The following is a 15,019-nucleotide window of genomic DNA, read 5'->3' on the forward strand; positions in this document are numbered from 1 at the left end:
AGAGAGAGAATGGGCGCGCCAGGGCTTCCAGCCTCTGCAAACGAACTCCAGACGCGTGCGCCCCCTTGTGCATCTGGCTAACGTGGGACCTGGGGAACCAAGCCTCGAACCGGGGTCCTTAGGCTTCACAGGCAAGCGCTTAACCGCTAAGCCATCTCTCCAGCCCAAAATATTTTTAAAATAAGATGGGATGTGGTGCCTCATGCCTTTAATCCCAACAGAGGCAGAGGTAGGAGGATTGCTGGAGTTCAAGGCCACCCGGACACTGCATAGTGAATTCCAGGTCAGCCTAGGATAGTGAAACCTAACCTCGAAAAACCAAAACCAAAACCAAAAACAAACAAAAAAATCCCCACTGAATTATATAACAGAGTGTTTTGTGAATTATATTTTAGTAACACTGTCCAAAAAATACAAAATTAAGAAAGTAGAAAGCTGTCGGGCATGGTGGCAGACATAGGATCATCATGAGTTTGAAGCCACCCTGAGACTACATAGTGAAATCCAGGCCAGCCTGAGCTAGAGTGAGACCCTACCTCGAAAAACCAACCAACCAACCAAACAACAGCAACAACAAAAAAGTAGAAAGCTGCCAGCATGGTTGCCCATGTTTTTAATCCCAGCACTGGGGAGGCAGAGGCAGAATGCTCACTGGCAATGAATTCCAGGTTAACCTGACATAGAGTGAGACTCTACCTCAAAAAACAAAACAAAAACAAACAAACAAACAAACAAAAAAACTAGAAAGCTTAAGAAAGAGGAAGAAAGCAAACCTTATTGTGTTCATAATGTCAATTTATGCAAAGTTTGACAAAATAGTTTTTTGGTCTCACAAATGCTAGACTTATAGGTGTTTTACTACCGGGACAAAATTACAAGAAAAGGTAGCAGTTGGGAGGAAGAATGTGGCTGAGTATTAGGGTGCTTGTCTAGTATGTACAAGACCCTGGATTGATTCCAGCATGCATAACCAACAAAATTATATATATATGTATAATCTGTGATTCTAGTACTTTAGGGAGGATTGCCGTGAGAATGAAGCCAGCCTGCGCTCCAGACCAGCCTGTGCTACACAGAATCAAACAGAAGAGGAGGAGGGACTGGACACGATGGGCTGTATCTATAATTCCTGCTCTTGGGAGGCTAACATAGGAAGCTTATCACCATTTGGGCTACATAGCAAGACTGTCTCAAAAGAGAAAAGAGGGCTGGAGAGATGGCTTAGCGGTTAAGCGCTTGCCTGTGAAGCCTAAGGACCCCAGTTCGAGGCTCGGTTCCCCAGGTCCCACGTTAGCCAGATGCACAAGGGGGCACACGCGTCTGGAGTTTGTTTGCAGTGGCTGGCACGCCCATTCTCTCTCTCTCCCTCTATCTGTCTTTCTCTCTGTGTCTGTCGCTCTCAAATAAATAAATAAAAATTAAAAAAAAAAAAAAAGAGAAAAGAAAGTCACTGACTACTAATAGCTTCTCTGGCAATGGTGGGTCCTTATGAGCCCATTGCCTACCACCCCATTTGCCATCTTTGATCCTCCTGGGAGAGAGCTGTTGAGGTGCACAGTGGTGCTTTTTGGACCAGTGTGAACAGAACAGGCTAGCCGGGGGCACATGTGGAATATCAATGCTCTGGTCACTGAGGCAGGCATCTACTGAGCCACAGCCACCAACCCACCCTGGATGGGAGAAGGAAGACGTGCTGAGTTCCACACACATGAACACACCCAGTGCTCACAAGTGTCTCAGCTTGATACAATTATCACCCGTACTTGGTGGATGAAAAGGTTAAATAACTAACTTGCCCAAGGTCATCTGTCCATAAATGGTGCCTCCGAGCCTTTTTCTTTTTTTTTTTTTTTAATATTTTTTGTTTGTTTTTATTTATTTGAGAGTGACAGAGAGAGAAAGAGGCAGAGAGAGAGAGAGAACGGGCGCGCCAGGGCCTCCAGCCACTGCAAATGAACTCCAGATGCGTGCGCCCCCTTGTGCATCTGGCTAACGTGGGTCCTGGGGAATCGAGCCTCAAACCGGGGTCCTTAGGCTTCATAGGTAAGGGCTTAACCGCTAAACCATGTCTCCAGCCCGAGCCTTATTCTTTTTAAATATCATTTATTTATTTAAGAGAGAAAGAGGCAAATAGAGAATGGATATGGTAGGACCTCCAGCCACTGTAAATGAACTCCAGAAGCATGCACATCTGGCTTACATGGGTCTTGGGGAGTTGAACCTGGGTCCTTTGGCTCTGCAGGCAAGTGCCTTAACCAGTAAATCATCTGTCTATCCCCATGCCTGATTTTGAGTTTTGTATGTGTGTATGCACATGTGTACACATGTGAGGAGGCCAGAGGTTGATCCCTGGTGTCTTCCTCAATTATGCTCCACTTTATTGAGACAAGGTTTCTCACTGAACTCTATATTTTATTTTTATTTATTTATTTGAGAGAGAAAGAAGGAGAGAGGGAGAGAGAGAATGGGCATGCCAGGGCTCCCAGCTGCTGCAAAAATAAACTCCAGATGCATGAGCCACCTTGTGCATCTTAGTTTACATGGGTCCTGAGGAATTGAACCTGGGTTCTTTGGCTTTGCAGGTGAGCACCTTAACTGCTAAGCCATCTCTCCAGCCCCTCACTGAACTCTAAATTTTCAAATCAGCTGCGCTAGCTAGCCAACAAGATCCTCCTGTCTTCTTCTCCAATACTGGGATTACAGAAATGCTCCTCGATAGCCAGTTTTTACAAGGGTGCTGGGGATTTGAACTTACATCTTCATGCTGTGTTGCAAACATTACCCACTGAGCCATCTCCCTGGCCCCAGAGTCCTCAAACACTTTGTTCTACTGCCCACAATAGACGGTGGAGGCCTGTGTTTATTGAACAGCCTTCAGAGGAAGGAGCCGCTGCTCTCTGAGCATCGCTGAGCATCCAGTGGGGAGTCAGCTGACCCGTGCTGCACAGGGCCAGTCAGAGGCAGAACCTGTCTTTGTACCAGGATTGGCCCAACTTCAAGTCCCTTCTCTTGCATTTGCCCAAGCCTGGGTCATTTGAACAGCAGGATCAGATTCCCACCTACTTTCAATGGATTTAATATGTGAAAGGGCCCCTAGCTGACCAAAATGACCCCAAAAGGCTTGTGCGCACACACACAATTTCCAAATTTATCTTTAAAAATATATTTATTTATTTGCAAATAGAGTGACAGAGAAAGACACAGAGAGAGAGGCAGAGAGAGAGAGAGAGAGAGAGAGAGAGAGAGAAGGAGGAGAATGGGTACTCCAGGATGTCTAGCAAACAGACTCCAGATGCATGCACCATCTTGTGCATCTGGCTTCATGTGGGTCCTGGGGAATTGAACCTGGGTCCTTTGGCTTTGTAGGCAAGTTTCTTAACCACTAAGCCATTTCTACAGCCCTCTCCACATTTATTTCTGCAACATCCTCTGCTGTTCTTTCCCTGGAATGCCCTTTCTTTTTTCTATCTCCCAAGCAGCCTATAATCCAGAGGGGAAAAAGAACTTTTTTTTTTTTTTAATTTTTTATTTATTTGAGAGCGACAGACACAGAGAGAAAGACAGATAGAGGGAGAAAGAGAGAATGGGCGCGCCAGGGCTTCCAGCCTCTGCAAACGAACTCCAGATGCGTGCGCCCCCTTGTGCATCTGGCTAACGTGGGACCTGGGGAACCGAGCCTCGAACCGGGGTCCTTAGGCTTCACAGGCAAGCGCTTAACCGCTAAGCCATCTCTCCAGCCCAAAAGAACTTTTTTTAAAACACTATGTATTAATCAAATATCTTTTAAAAATATTTCATTTAAGCTGGGCGTGGTGGCGCACGCCTTTAATCCCAGCACTCAGGAGGCAGAGGTAGGAGGATCGCAGTGAGTTCAAGGCCACCTGAGACTCCACAGTGAATTCCAGGTTGCCTGAGCTAGATTGAGACCCTACCTTGAAAAACCAAAGGGGGGGGGAATATATATATATATATATTAAAGAGAGACAGGGGGAGAGAGAGAAAGAGAGAGGGAGAATGGGCACACCAGGTCCTCTAACTGCTGTAAACAAACTCCAGACGCATGTGCCACCTTGTGCATCTGGCTTATATGGGTCCTGGGGAATTGAACCTGGGTCCTTTGGCTTTGTAGGCAAGTGCCTTAACTGCTAAGCAATCTCTCCAGCCCCTATTCAAACATCTTTGAGACCAAGTATTCACCCCTATTTCCTTTCCATAATCATAGTTTCAGAAATACAGTGCAGCACTTTTCAAAGGCTCCAATACACCTTTTCCCATCAGACTACCCTACGCAGTGGAACTGTTGTGAAGGTTTATGATTTGGCAGTTCTTCATCACTTCTTGGGTAGGTACCCATGTGGCTTAGTTGGCACTGATAGAATCTATCTAGTTTTAGTGGTATGATCCGTCCTGACTAATCAGAATAGCCTATTTCTGTAAGTCCTGTGATTGGTATAAGATTGGGCATATGACCCAAGGTAGACCATTGCAAGCCTGAAATATTGGCAGCTCTGCTAAATTTGATGAGCTATTGACCCAGTGAGGCTAGAACTTCTAGAGGCCAACTTTCCACTGCAGGTAGAAAGTAAGTAAAGGCTGGGCATGGTGGTGCACACCTTTAATCCCAGCACTCAGGAAGCAGAGGTAGGAGGATCGCTGTGAGTTCAAGGCCACCCTGAGACTACATAGTGAATTCCAGGTCAGCCTGAGCTAGAGTGAGACCCTACCTCAGAAGACCAATAAAAAAATAAATAAAACAAAAATATTATTATTATTATTATTATTATTATTATTAGTTTTTCAAACTAGCCCAGTCTGACCTTGAGTTCACTATGTAGTCTCAGGATAGCCTTGAATTCACAGCAATCTTACCTCTGCTTCCTGAGTGCTGGGATTAAAGGTGTGCACCACCATGCGATTGGGAACTGAGGGTTTTTGTTTTTGTTTTTGTTTTCTGAGGTAGAGTCTCGCTCTAGCTCAGGTCGACCTAAAATTCACTATGCAGTCTCAGGGTGGCCTCAAACTCATAGCAATCCTCCTACCTCTGCCTCCTGAATACTAGGATTAAAGGTGTGTGCTACCATGCTGGAAAAGAGGTTGAATTTTTTTTAAAAAAATACTTTATTTATTTATTATTTGACAGAGAGAGAGAGAATGGGTGCACCAGGGCTTCTAGCCACTGCAAACAAAGTTCAGACACATGTGCCACTTTGTGCATCTGGCTAATGTGGGTACTGGGTAAATCGAATCTGGGTCCTTATGCTTTGCAGGCAAGAGCCTTAGCCAGCTAAGCCATCTCTCTAGTCCTGGGAAATGAGTTTTGCTCAAGGTCACTTGGATGTTCAATGACAGAGCTGGGACTAAAACCCAGGCACCAACAATACTACAAACAAAAGCATGTCTGGTTGTGACTGGGCAGGGCCAGCTCCAAGAGATGGACATGCTTGTCCAGCATTCAGAACAGATGGCCTAGGTCCTGGGCTCATCCACTAGATTGGAGGTTACCCAGAGACATCACAGAGCCACTGCTCTTCAGAAAGGTGGAACCTCCTGGTCTTTGGCCATTCAAGTCCCCCCTCGGGAATTTTGCCATGGTTAAGTTTTCCTATTCAATTAATTATAATTAAGTTTTCCTATTTCAATTAATATCTTTAATCACTGTTATGAACCAAAAATCAGTCTCACTTGTTGGGAACAAATATTGACACCAAAGATAAATACAATGAAATCAAACTGATGTTAAAGTTTACCTGGAGAGAGGTGCTCAACTAAAGGTACAGACCCTGAGTCTGGCTCTCTTTTTACAGAGGCAGTAAAGCCAGCCTAGAGCCAAGGTTGCGTCCCTGAAAGGGCTTCACCACTGTTGCCTAGGAACATCACACCCTTCCCGTGCCCAGTGGTACCTTACACATCTCTGTAGACCAGGCTGCTCTGGCACCTTGCACATCTCTGTAGAACCTTGGAAAACACCGAGGCAAGCACATTGCAAACCCTGAATTGATGCACAAGGAATATGTTTAGGACATTGTTTTGGGATTGTTCTAGTAGTATTGGGGATTGAACCTGGGGCCTTGCGCTTGTTAGGCTGATTAATGCTCTTCCAGTAGAAATCACCCCACCAGTTACGGGACATGGAACGGAGTCAGGAAACAGCGATTGGGTTTTCTGCTACTGTCACACAGCAGTATAGACAAGACACTGAATACTCAGACCTTGGTTAAATCATTCATTCAACATTTATTGAGCGCCTACTGTGTGCCAGGCACCGTGCTAGGCGCAGAAAGACAGAGATGCATAAGATACAGTCCATGCCCTTAAAGGTTCACAGTCTAGAAGGGGAGACAAAAATGTAAACAAGTAAAATACGGTGTGATAGGTGTGGGGGTGGGGGGGGAGAAGAGAAGCATTTACAAGGTGCAGAGGAAGCCTGGAGGGGAGGGGCAAAGGATGCCTTCCTGGGGGGAGCCTGGGAGAGGAGAGCAGGCAGGAGGAGCGGGAAGGCATTCCAGCTGCAGGAACGGCATGAGCAAAGGCACAGAGGCGTGAAACTGCATGTCTTGGGGGTTGGGGGTGGGGGTGGCTAACTAGTCTGGTTGTATTGCTAAAGTGGGTTCCCGAGGCTGGGGCTAGAGAGGGCGGCTGAGACCCGATGAGGAGGAAACTGAGAGCATATGAGGCTGGCCGGGGGCATGACCCAGTCTGAAAGAAGGCCCCGGCAGGGAGACACGGCTTCTGGCTGAGCCGAGGTGTGCGTGCTGTGCTTACAGACCCTTCCTCACTCTCACCCCAAAGGGCCCTGGACTGGAGGCCAGAGGAGAAGCAGAGCCGGAGGAGGGCTGAGCAGAGGGAGAACCGGGGCCTGGGCTCCCACAGGCTGCTACTGGCATGAGCTCCTTGTTCCCAGAGTTCTGATTTCTGCACATTGCTGCCCAGAGCGCCCCGCTTCCTGGTCAGGATGGGGCCTGGCATCTAGTGGGAAGTCACATGGGAACGAATGTTCTTGGAAAACTGCAATGGGTTAGGTGAGTGTCAGGATTAAAGGAAAAAAAAATCATCCTTTAGTAACTCAAAGAGGATAAAGCAACAGGGATTAAGTGAGACTGAGGAAGGCAAGCAGGAATTCCTAAGAACAAAGGCTAACAGGAGAAAGGCATTGCTGAGGCAAACCGCTGCTCTCTCCCCTGAGCAGGAGGGTCCTTGCGGCCCAGGGCAGGGGCAGAGGGCAGCAGCAGGCCCAGGCTAGATGGACAGGGAAGGTGTGTGGCTCTGCATCCCAGCATCTGCAACCAGGACCCGCCCCCTCTAGGTTTCCAGGGAGCCACTGGGGCAGGGATTGGCCACAGCCCTCCTTCCAGCCCTTGGGGGTTCTTAGGGAGGCTCTGCCTGGAATGTCAGGCAGGGTGATGGGTGGAGCTTAAGTCTCCGTCACCCAGAGTCTGGCTGCCCCATTGCTGACCACTCATCGAAGGCACCACACCTGAGGCCACTTTGGGGGTTAGTTTCTCTGACAACCCTGGCTGGGGGAGGGCAGATGACAGACTCACTCTGCTCATGGCTCTGCTGCCCTGGGTTCCAGGGCTACAGTGGGAGTGAGGCCTCCAAAAGGGGAGCCAAGACAACCTCGTGTCCTGGCTCTCGGCCTGGATGTGGGGATGGGAGGGAGACCCTCCTAGGTAGCAAAGTCTGAAGATGTCTTGGGGTCTTGGGTCCTCTCTTCCTCTCATCTTGATCCGGCTGCCCTCTGGGGTCTCTAAGCCTTCAGCTGCACCCTCCTGACAGTCTCATGGCCCTGGCCCTCCCCTCCCTGACCAGTGTGGGGGAATGGTGCCTGCTGTGGGCACTGGTGGTGGTGGTGGTGTGTTAGTGATAAGAGGATGGTGAGGTGCAGGTGGTGGCTGGGCTCCCCTCCATGGGGATGGCCTGGATGGGGGTGGCCGGCCGGGGGCGTCATCATTTGCTCTTGTGTGTGTCCTTCAGCCGGCGCAGCTCCTCCAGGAGTTGGGCCCGGGAGCAGCCATCATCCCCGTCCCCTGGCCCTGGCCCCAGAGCCTCCTGCAGGGCCAGGCAGTGGGTCCTCAGGAACGGGTTATAGGAACGCTCCTCTCCCAGGGTGGATGGGCACTGCAAGGCAAAAAGCACAGGGATGAGTGGACAGAGGCTGGAGAAGGGACCCAACACAGGAGAGCCTGCCACAGCCTCACCCTCCTAGGGCCTGACTTATTCGGGTCAGAACTCTGGGAGGTGCCACAGGCCCAGGCTGGGCAGTGATGGGCGCTGGCTAAACGAGTGTCTGTGTACCCCAGCCCCAGTGCTCACTGTGCCCTTGCGTTCCATCCGCTGCCTCTGCACCCACTGCATCTTCCTCTCCCGGGCCAGGTTCTCCGGCTCCACCACGCCCGCGAAGCCCAGGTTCTCTTCCGCATACTCATGTCCTAGCCACAGCCGCGAGGGCCAGGGGCGGGGTGGGGCAGAGACGGCTGGTGAGGTCAGAAGTCCTCCCCACCCCAAGGCCCGGGCCCACACCTACCCGGGAGCCAGGGGAGAGGGCAGCTACCTCAACTGAGAGCACAGTTGCCAGGGAGAAGCGAGAAAGGCGGTTCATGGAGAAAATCACTAGCCTTGGGGCTGAGAGGCCATTATGTTCCCCGGCTTGACCTCACACACAGCACCTCTCTGAGCCACAGTTTTCTCATTTGCCAAGTGGAGAAAACTATAATGTAGCTGGGCACAGATGCCCAGCGTTCCCAGTGCCTAGAACAGAGCCTGGTATGTATTAGGTACTGGGCCCGGGGATAACATGCTATCACGTGAATGAACGCACGCTCTGAGAGCTCACCAAATATAGGGCAATGGATACATGTGGAATGGATTTACTGTCTTCTTAGATAAGCAAAGGCTACTTTCCATGTGGGGAGCTGGCTATGAATAGCTTCCCAGGGTATTCCGGGTCCTCGTGGCTCACAAGAGGCCCAGAGCTAATTCGAGGGGACAGTGGCATGAGGGGCAGGGGCTCCTCTTGGCCAGGACTGCGCTCCAGGAGGAAGGGCAGCCAGAGATACTCTCAGCCCAGCAGCAACCATGTCACCTTCGGGCCAGGAACTGAGCCAGGCCAGTCTCTGGGGACGTGGAGGGCTAGGAGATTGCCTGCGCCAGGCAAAGCATGGGGCTGGGAAGAAAGGGAAGGGAATCTCACCAGGCCACAGCAGCGTGTCATCGCCCAGGCCCAGCACAGTGTCCAGCGAGCTCAGCATGGTCTCCGCAGTGCCTTCAAAGGTCCGTCCTGGGTAAGATTGAGGTGTGCAAGGAAGACACAGTGTGATAAAGGTATATGGAGAGGGGGGAGGACCAGCCTTTCAAGGTAGCTCTGCCTGGCCACCCAGAGGGATCTACTTCCCCCTTCCAACTGGAAGCTGGCTCAAAAATTACTTCTTCTGACAGAGCCCAGGCGAGGTTACACGCACACCACGGCAAGGCTGAGCTCCTACAGCTGAGGCTCAGAGGGTGGAACTGCTCTTTCCACTGACTGCCTGTTGGACCAGGCTGCCCTTCGACACTGTGAAGCCTAGGACACTTGGGGTCCTTGCTCACCCACCTGGTCTCCCTCTCACTTAGACATGCTCAGCTTTCCTTGGCCTCATTCTGCCAGCTGCTGTCTTGGAGAACCAGGCCCTACCCAGTGGACACAAATGGCCCGTGAGGTCTTTGTTTAAAGATCGTCCAGTTTGGTCCGTCCCCTGTGAAAAGCTTGAGGACGTTATAGGGTGACAAAGATGGAAGTGACAGTCAAGGTGCCATCTTCTGTTGGAAGCAAGTGCTTCCATAAGTGACACAGGACTGTGGCTGCCCCTCCCTCGTCATCCCACTTCCCCCTCTTTGGGGACACTCACCACAGCCGGAGAGAAAGAGCAGGTCCCCTGAGAAGAGGCAGGAGGGACCCTTGTAGGGCTCCCCATCCAGCAGGTAGACCAGATGGCCCTGTGTGTGGCCAGGGGTGGCCAAGGCCCGGATTTGAAGTCGTCCCACGCTGACTACATCTTGATGACACAGGGGGCTGGGGGGAGGGGCAAAGCAACAGGGGAGGGGGGGCCAGCTTGCACCATGCCTCTGCTTTAGACCCAAGGGCTAGGTGACTTGCAGGAAGGTATACTTCCATACCAGGGAGAAGCCACCAGTAACCAGGGTCCCAAATCACAACCTCTCCCTTCCTCTTCTGACCATAGTTGGGTCAGCTGGGGGCAAGTGGGGACAGTTTTTTTCTCACAGGCTTGAACCAGTTCTCTAGAAGAAGTGTCAGCAATGATTCAGCTGCTGATAGCCCGGAAGCCTGACCTGCCGTTTGGAGGGAGGAAGGGTGTTCCCATCTGTGGGTTGGGGACTTACTGGGTGAGGTAGGGGATGCCATCCTGAGGGCTCCCGTACACGCGACAGTCCCGGTGCCGCCGGCTAAGGTCGCGGTTCCCTCCGCTGTGGTCCCTGCAGGAGGACAGAGATGGGCATGGTGGGGCGGGAGGGGGGGTGCCTTCCCTCTTTCCTGAAGCATCTCTCAGCCTTTGTTCAAGCTATTTCCCTGCTCATAATGTCACCACTTAACTTGCTGTGCGCCCCCTGGTCAATGCCGACTGATCTTTCTGGACTCTAAGCTCCAGCTGTCTCAAATTCCTCCAAGTGGACCTGACCACACGTGCTTGGTGTTGACAACCCTGGTGCCCCCCTAGATGAACGGTGAGATCCCTTGATTCAGACCTGTCATTTCCCTGATGGAAGAGATGTGCCCAGCGCATCAACTACATGCCCCAGAACGGAAGCTACGTGACATTTCTGAGGCACCTAAGCTGCTAAGTGTGGTGGTGGGAAATGCACCCCTTTCCTCCATCTGTGCCCCAGTGACTTCATGAGAAAAGTGAGTCCTGCCCATTTTGTGTGTGTGTGTGTTTTCAAGGTAGCGTTTCGCTGTAGCTTGAGCTGACCTAGAATTCACTATGTAGTCTCAGGGTGGCCTCAAACTCATGATGATCCTCCTACCTCTGCCTCCCAAGTGCTGGGATTAAAGGTGTGTGCCACCATGCCCAGCCCAGTCCTGCCCATTTTGATGCTCCCCAGGTGGTCCTCTCTGGGCCTATGCCTGACAAGCCCAGCTGCCCAAGGGTGGGTCAGGGAAGGCTATCTGCACCCAGAGACCCTTCCTCCAGCCCCTTACCAGTGCTTGTGGGTGCAAAGAATGGCGACCAAGGAAACTCCCTCCTTTTCAATGGAAGCCTGGGGAAAGAGGGGTCAATGAGGGCAGGAGCAGGATGCAGGAGGTACGTTACAAGTCAGGCTGAGGGGGCTGGAGGGATGGCTTAGCAGTTAAGGCGTTTGCCTACAAAGCCAAAGAACCCAGGTTCAATTCCCCAGGACCCACGTTAGCCAGATGCACAAGGGGGCGCACGTGTCTGGAGTTCATTTGGAGTGGCTAGAGGCCCTGGAGCGCCCCTTCTCACACTCTCTCTCCCTCTTTCTCTGTCAAACAAATAAATAAATAATAAAAGTCAGGCCGAGGCCGGGTGGAGAGGACATGGGGGAAGATGAAGAATGATGTGGGCTAGAGAAAGAGAAACTAGGAAAGGAGGGGGAAGGAGGAAGAGCAGAGAGGAAGCATGGGTGCAGCAGCCGGTGGGGAGGTCTGAGGGGGCTGCAGGGCGGGAGGCTGACGTATGAACGCGTACACTGAGCAACAAAGTGTAAGAAAGCTGGGGGCAGCTCAGGGGTGCAGGGCTCATGTGCATAGAATGCTGGAGGCCCTGGCTTCCTCTCCCAGCACCACACATACATGCACACAAGAGGCAGAGAGAGCCAGGTGCTGACAGAGGCCTGAGAAGCGGGCCAGCACCCCACACCCTGGTTCTGCTCCCCTTTCTCCTGGCCGTTCTAGGACATTCGCCCCCTCACGCATGCTTTGTTGGGGCATGCCGTGCGTGTGCACGCAGGGTGGGCAGCGGGACGGGGAGTGCAGGCGCCCCCCCCCCCCCGCCGTTCTCCCGTCTCCCCTCACCTGCACAGCACGCGGGTCCGAGGGGTCCACAGCCACGGCCAGCCGGGCCTGGGTGTCGATGATGAGGTAGCTGTAGTTGTCCGAGAGCACGGGGATGGGAAGCACCTTCACTCCTGGGGCAAAGGCAGACGCAGAGGCTGGGGGCGGGCGGGCGGGGCGCGAAGCCCAGGTGAGGAGGGAAGTGGGGGGAGGCCGGCCAGCATGGGGTGCTGGCCCCGGGTGGCAGCCAGCCCGCACTCACCATTGAAGAGGCGGGGCTGGGTTTTCGAGTGGCCTTTGGGGTAGCGATTCCGAGCCCGGCGCAGCTGCTGTCGGTAGAAGAGATACCCAAGCCAGGTGCGGGTGTACAGGCTGTACCTGGAGGAAAGGTGGTCTGAGGTCAGCTCAGGAGGCCCAGAGGCCCTACATGTGCACTCTCTTGGCTACTCCATGTCACTTCCACTACCGCTTAATGCGCCTACTGTGTGCCTGCTCAGAGCTGCGAAGGACAGAGGAAATGGAAGTCACGGGAGGCTTGGAAAGGGAGGTCTTTAAACGGAGCCGAGCCTGCGGGAGGGACATGGAGGGTGACGGCAGAGAGGAGCCAGGAGGGCCGATGTCAGGTACAGCAAACTGCAAGAGAATGGTAGTCGGGGTCTCACATGAATCACAATCTTCCTGGAACCTGCTAAGGAGCAATCACTGCGCTGTCCCTACTTGGCAGGTATGGGCTGCGGCCTGGGATGAACCAGCCCTCTCCTCTGCTTTCTTCCTCTCAGTTGTCCTCCTTCCTTTCCTTTTTTTTTTTTTTTTTTTGGTCAGGGTCTCATGTATTCCAGGCTAACCCTGAACTTGCTATGTAGCCAAGGATAGCCTTGAACTTCTGATCCTCTTGCGTCTACCTCCTAAAGGCTTGGGATTACAGACGTGTGCCACCATTCCTGCAGGATACCATGTAGGTTAGACAAGCTATAGCCCCCAGCTGGACCTTGCATTTTTTCAATATTTTAATTTAATTTATTTATTAGTGACAGAATGGGTGTGCCAGGGCCTCCAGCCACTGCAAATGAACTCCAGATGCATGCACCACCATGTACATCTGGCTCATGCGGGTTCTGGGAAATTGAACCTGGGTCTTTAGGCTTCACAGGCAAGAACCTTAACTGCTAAGCCATCTCTCCAGCCCTGGAACTTGCATTTCTAACTCCTTTGGGTGGTTCTATTGCTGCTGCTGGTCTAGGGACCAACTTTGAGAGCCACTAGGGTAGAGGCAAGGGGCATCAGACAGCACAGCTTGTTTAGGGGAAGTAGAAAGCTCTGTCGAGCTGATTGGTAGAAAAAGACAGTGAAAGATGAAGCTGGGTGTACTGACCATCCACCCTCACCCCACTGGGATCCCAGGCTATCTCAGGCCATGTGGTGAAAAGACAGCCCAGGAAAAAGAGGGAACAAAGAAATTACAGGTTCCTGCAAGTTCAGGGTTAGCCTGGAATACATGAGACCCTGACCAAAAAAAAAGGAAAGGAGGGAGGACAACTGAGAGGAAGAAAGCAAATGCAAAAAGGGAGGAAACTGATTTTTAAAAATAAATGAGGGCTGGAGAGATGGCTTAGCGGTTAAGCACTTGCCTGTGAAGCCTAAGGACCCCAGTTCGAGGCTCGGTTCCCCAGGTCCCATGTTAGCCAGATGCACAAGGGGGCGCACGCATCTGGAGTTCGTTTGCAGAGGCTGGAAGCCCTGGCGCGCCCATTCTCTCTCTCTCCCTCTATCTGTCTTTCTCTCTGTGTCTGTTGCTCTCAAATAAATAAATAAATTTAAAAAAATAAATGAAAATATAAACATATAAGCTTAAAGACATACTGAAGTTGCAAAAATGTACCCAAAGTGTCCATTTGATCTTCGCAATGTTCTTGGAGAGGGCAGAGGGCAGCAGATGGGGGAGGGGCGGGCATGTATCAGACGAGGTGCTCCCACATCTAAGCGCATGGCTGCTTTTCTCCTCACTCATTGCCTCGGCAAGTATTTACTCGGGCTTGCTGGCATGTCGCTGCTGGCGCGTGCTGACTAAACAGACTTCACTCGTGGCACCCATTCTGCTGCACAGGGGCAAGCGAGCAGGCTATGAGTCGTCGTAAAGAAAGCTCCTCATCCACCCTTCCTTTCCTGCCCTGGTTAAGGGCTGATTTCAGATCGACGGTGGCAGCTGCCTGATGTCAAGCTGACAGTTCTGAGTTTGAGATGGTGCACAAACTGGAAAGGTGGGCAACCTGGGGGTCTGGAGCAGCGGTGGTGGAAAAGCACTGTAGCCGGGCCATCCCTACCCACATGCCTTCTCTTGGGCATGGGATGCTCTGTTGATCTAGATTTTGTCCTGAGTCCAAGCTCTTCTCCAAGAAGCCTTTCCTGAGCATCTGGCTTATGTGGGTCCTGGAGAATCGAACTGGGATCCTTTGGCTTTGCAGGCAAACGCCTTAACTGCTAAACCATCCCTCTAGTCCTAATTTTTTTTTTTTTTTTTTTGAGGTAGGGTCTCACTCTAGCCCAGGCTGACCTGGGATTCACTATGGAGTTTTCAGGTGGCCTCAAACTCTGGGCAATCCTCCTACCTCTGCCTCCCGAGTGCTGGGATTAAAGGCATACGCCACCACGCCCAGCTTCTAAATATTTCTTAGTAAAATAAAAATAAACAAAAGATAATCTGGGGCTGGGGGGTGTAGTAATTCAATGGTTCCAGGTTCTAGGTTCCAGCCCCAGTGCATAACAAGGGGAAAAATCATTAATCTCCACAGTAATAATGTATATAAATATCACACATATATGACACACATATATGACACACACCAAAGAGGGTGCAGCTTCACTTCTATGGGCTTCATGCCCAAGACACATAAATGTAAGTTGTTTGTGTAAAAACCTCAGACAAACCCAGATGCAGGAACTGCTACAAAGCCCTGGCCAGTGTGCCTGTTTCATTGCCATAGCGGGCCTACTGAAGAGCTGTCCCAGCCTGCG

The 15,019-nt window shown here is 51.5% G+C and overlaps 1 protein-coding gene across 4 annotated transcripts in view; it reads right to left on the reverse strand.

The window, feature by feature from the left end:
- Positions 1–6,210: 6,210 nt before the first annotated feature.
- The window catches only part of Pnkd (PNKD metallo-beta-lactamase domain containing), a 92,528-nt gene continuing 83,719 nt past the window's right edge, over positions 6,211–15,019 (reverse strand). For 3 of the 4 annotated variants that reach the window (XM_004662936.2, XM_045146838.1, XM_045146840.1), the window contains 8 exons: positions 12,270–12,385; positions 12,029–12,141; positions 11,195–11,253; positions 10,378–10,470; positions 9,885–10,048; positions 9,191–9,277; positions 8,314–8,429; positions 6,211–8,118 (listed from right to left, as the gene is read on the reverse strand). In XM_004662936.2, coding sequence (XP_004662993.1) covers positions 7,948–8,118; positions 8,314–8,429; positions 9,191–9,277; positions 9,885–10,048; positions 10,378–10,470; positions 11,195–11,253; positions 12,029–12,141; positions 12,270–12,385 — 919 coding nt within the window. In that variant the 3' untranslated portion in view covers positions 6,211–7,947. Of the gene's footprint in view, positions 8,119–8,313; positions 8,430–9,190; positions 9,278–9,884; positions 10,049–10,377; positions 10,471–11,194; positions 11,254–12,028; positions 12,142–12,269; positions 12,386–13,886; positions 14,016–15,019 lie in introns of those variants that run through there. The other variant, XM_045146839.1, reaches the window with a different exon arrangement.

This window comes from Jaculus jaculus, chromosome 4 (assembly GCF_020740685.1).
Source record: "Jaculus jaculus isolate mJacJac1 chromosome 4, mJacJac1.mat.Y.cur, whole genome shotgun sequence".
Lineage (NCBI taxonomy): Eukaryota > Metazoa > Chordata > Mammalia > Rodentia > Dipodidae > Jaculus > Jaculus jaculus.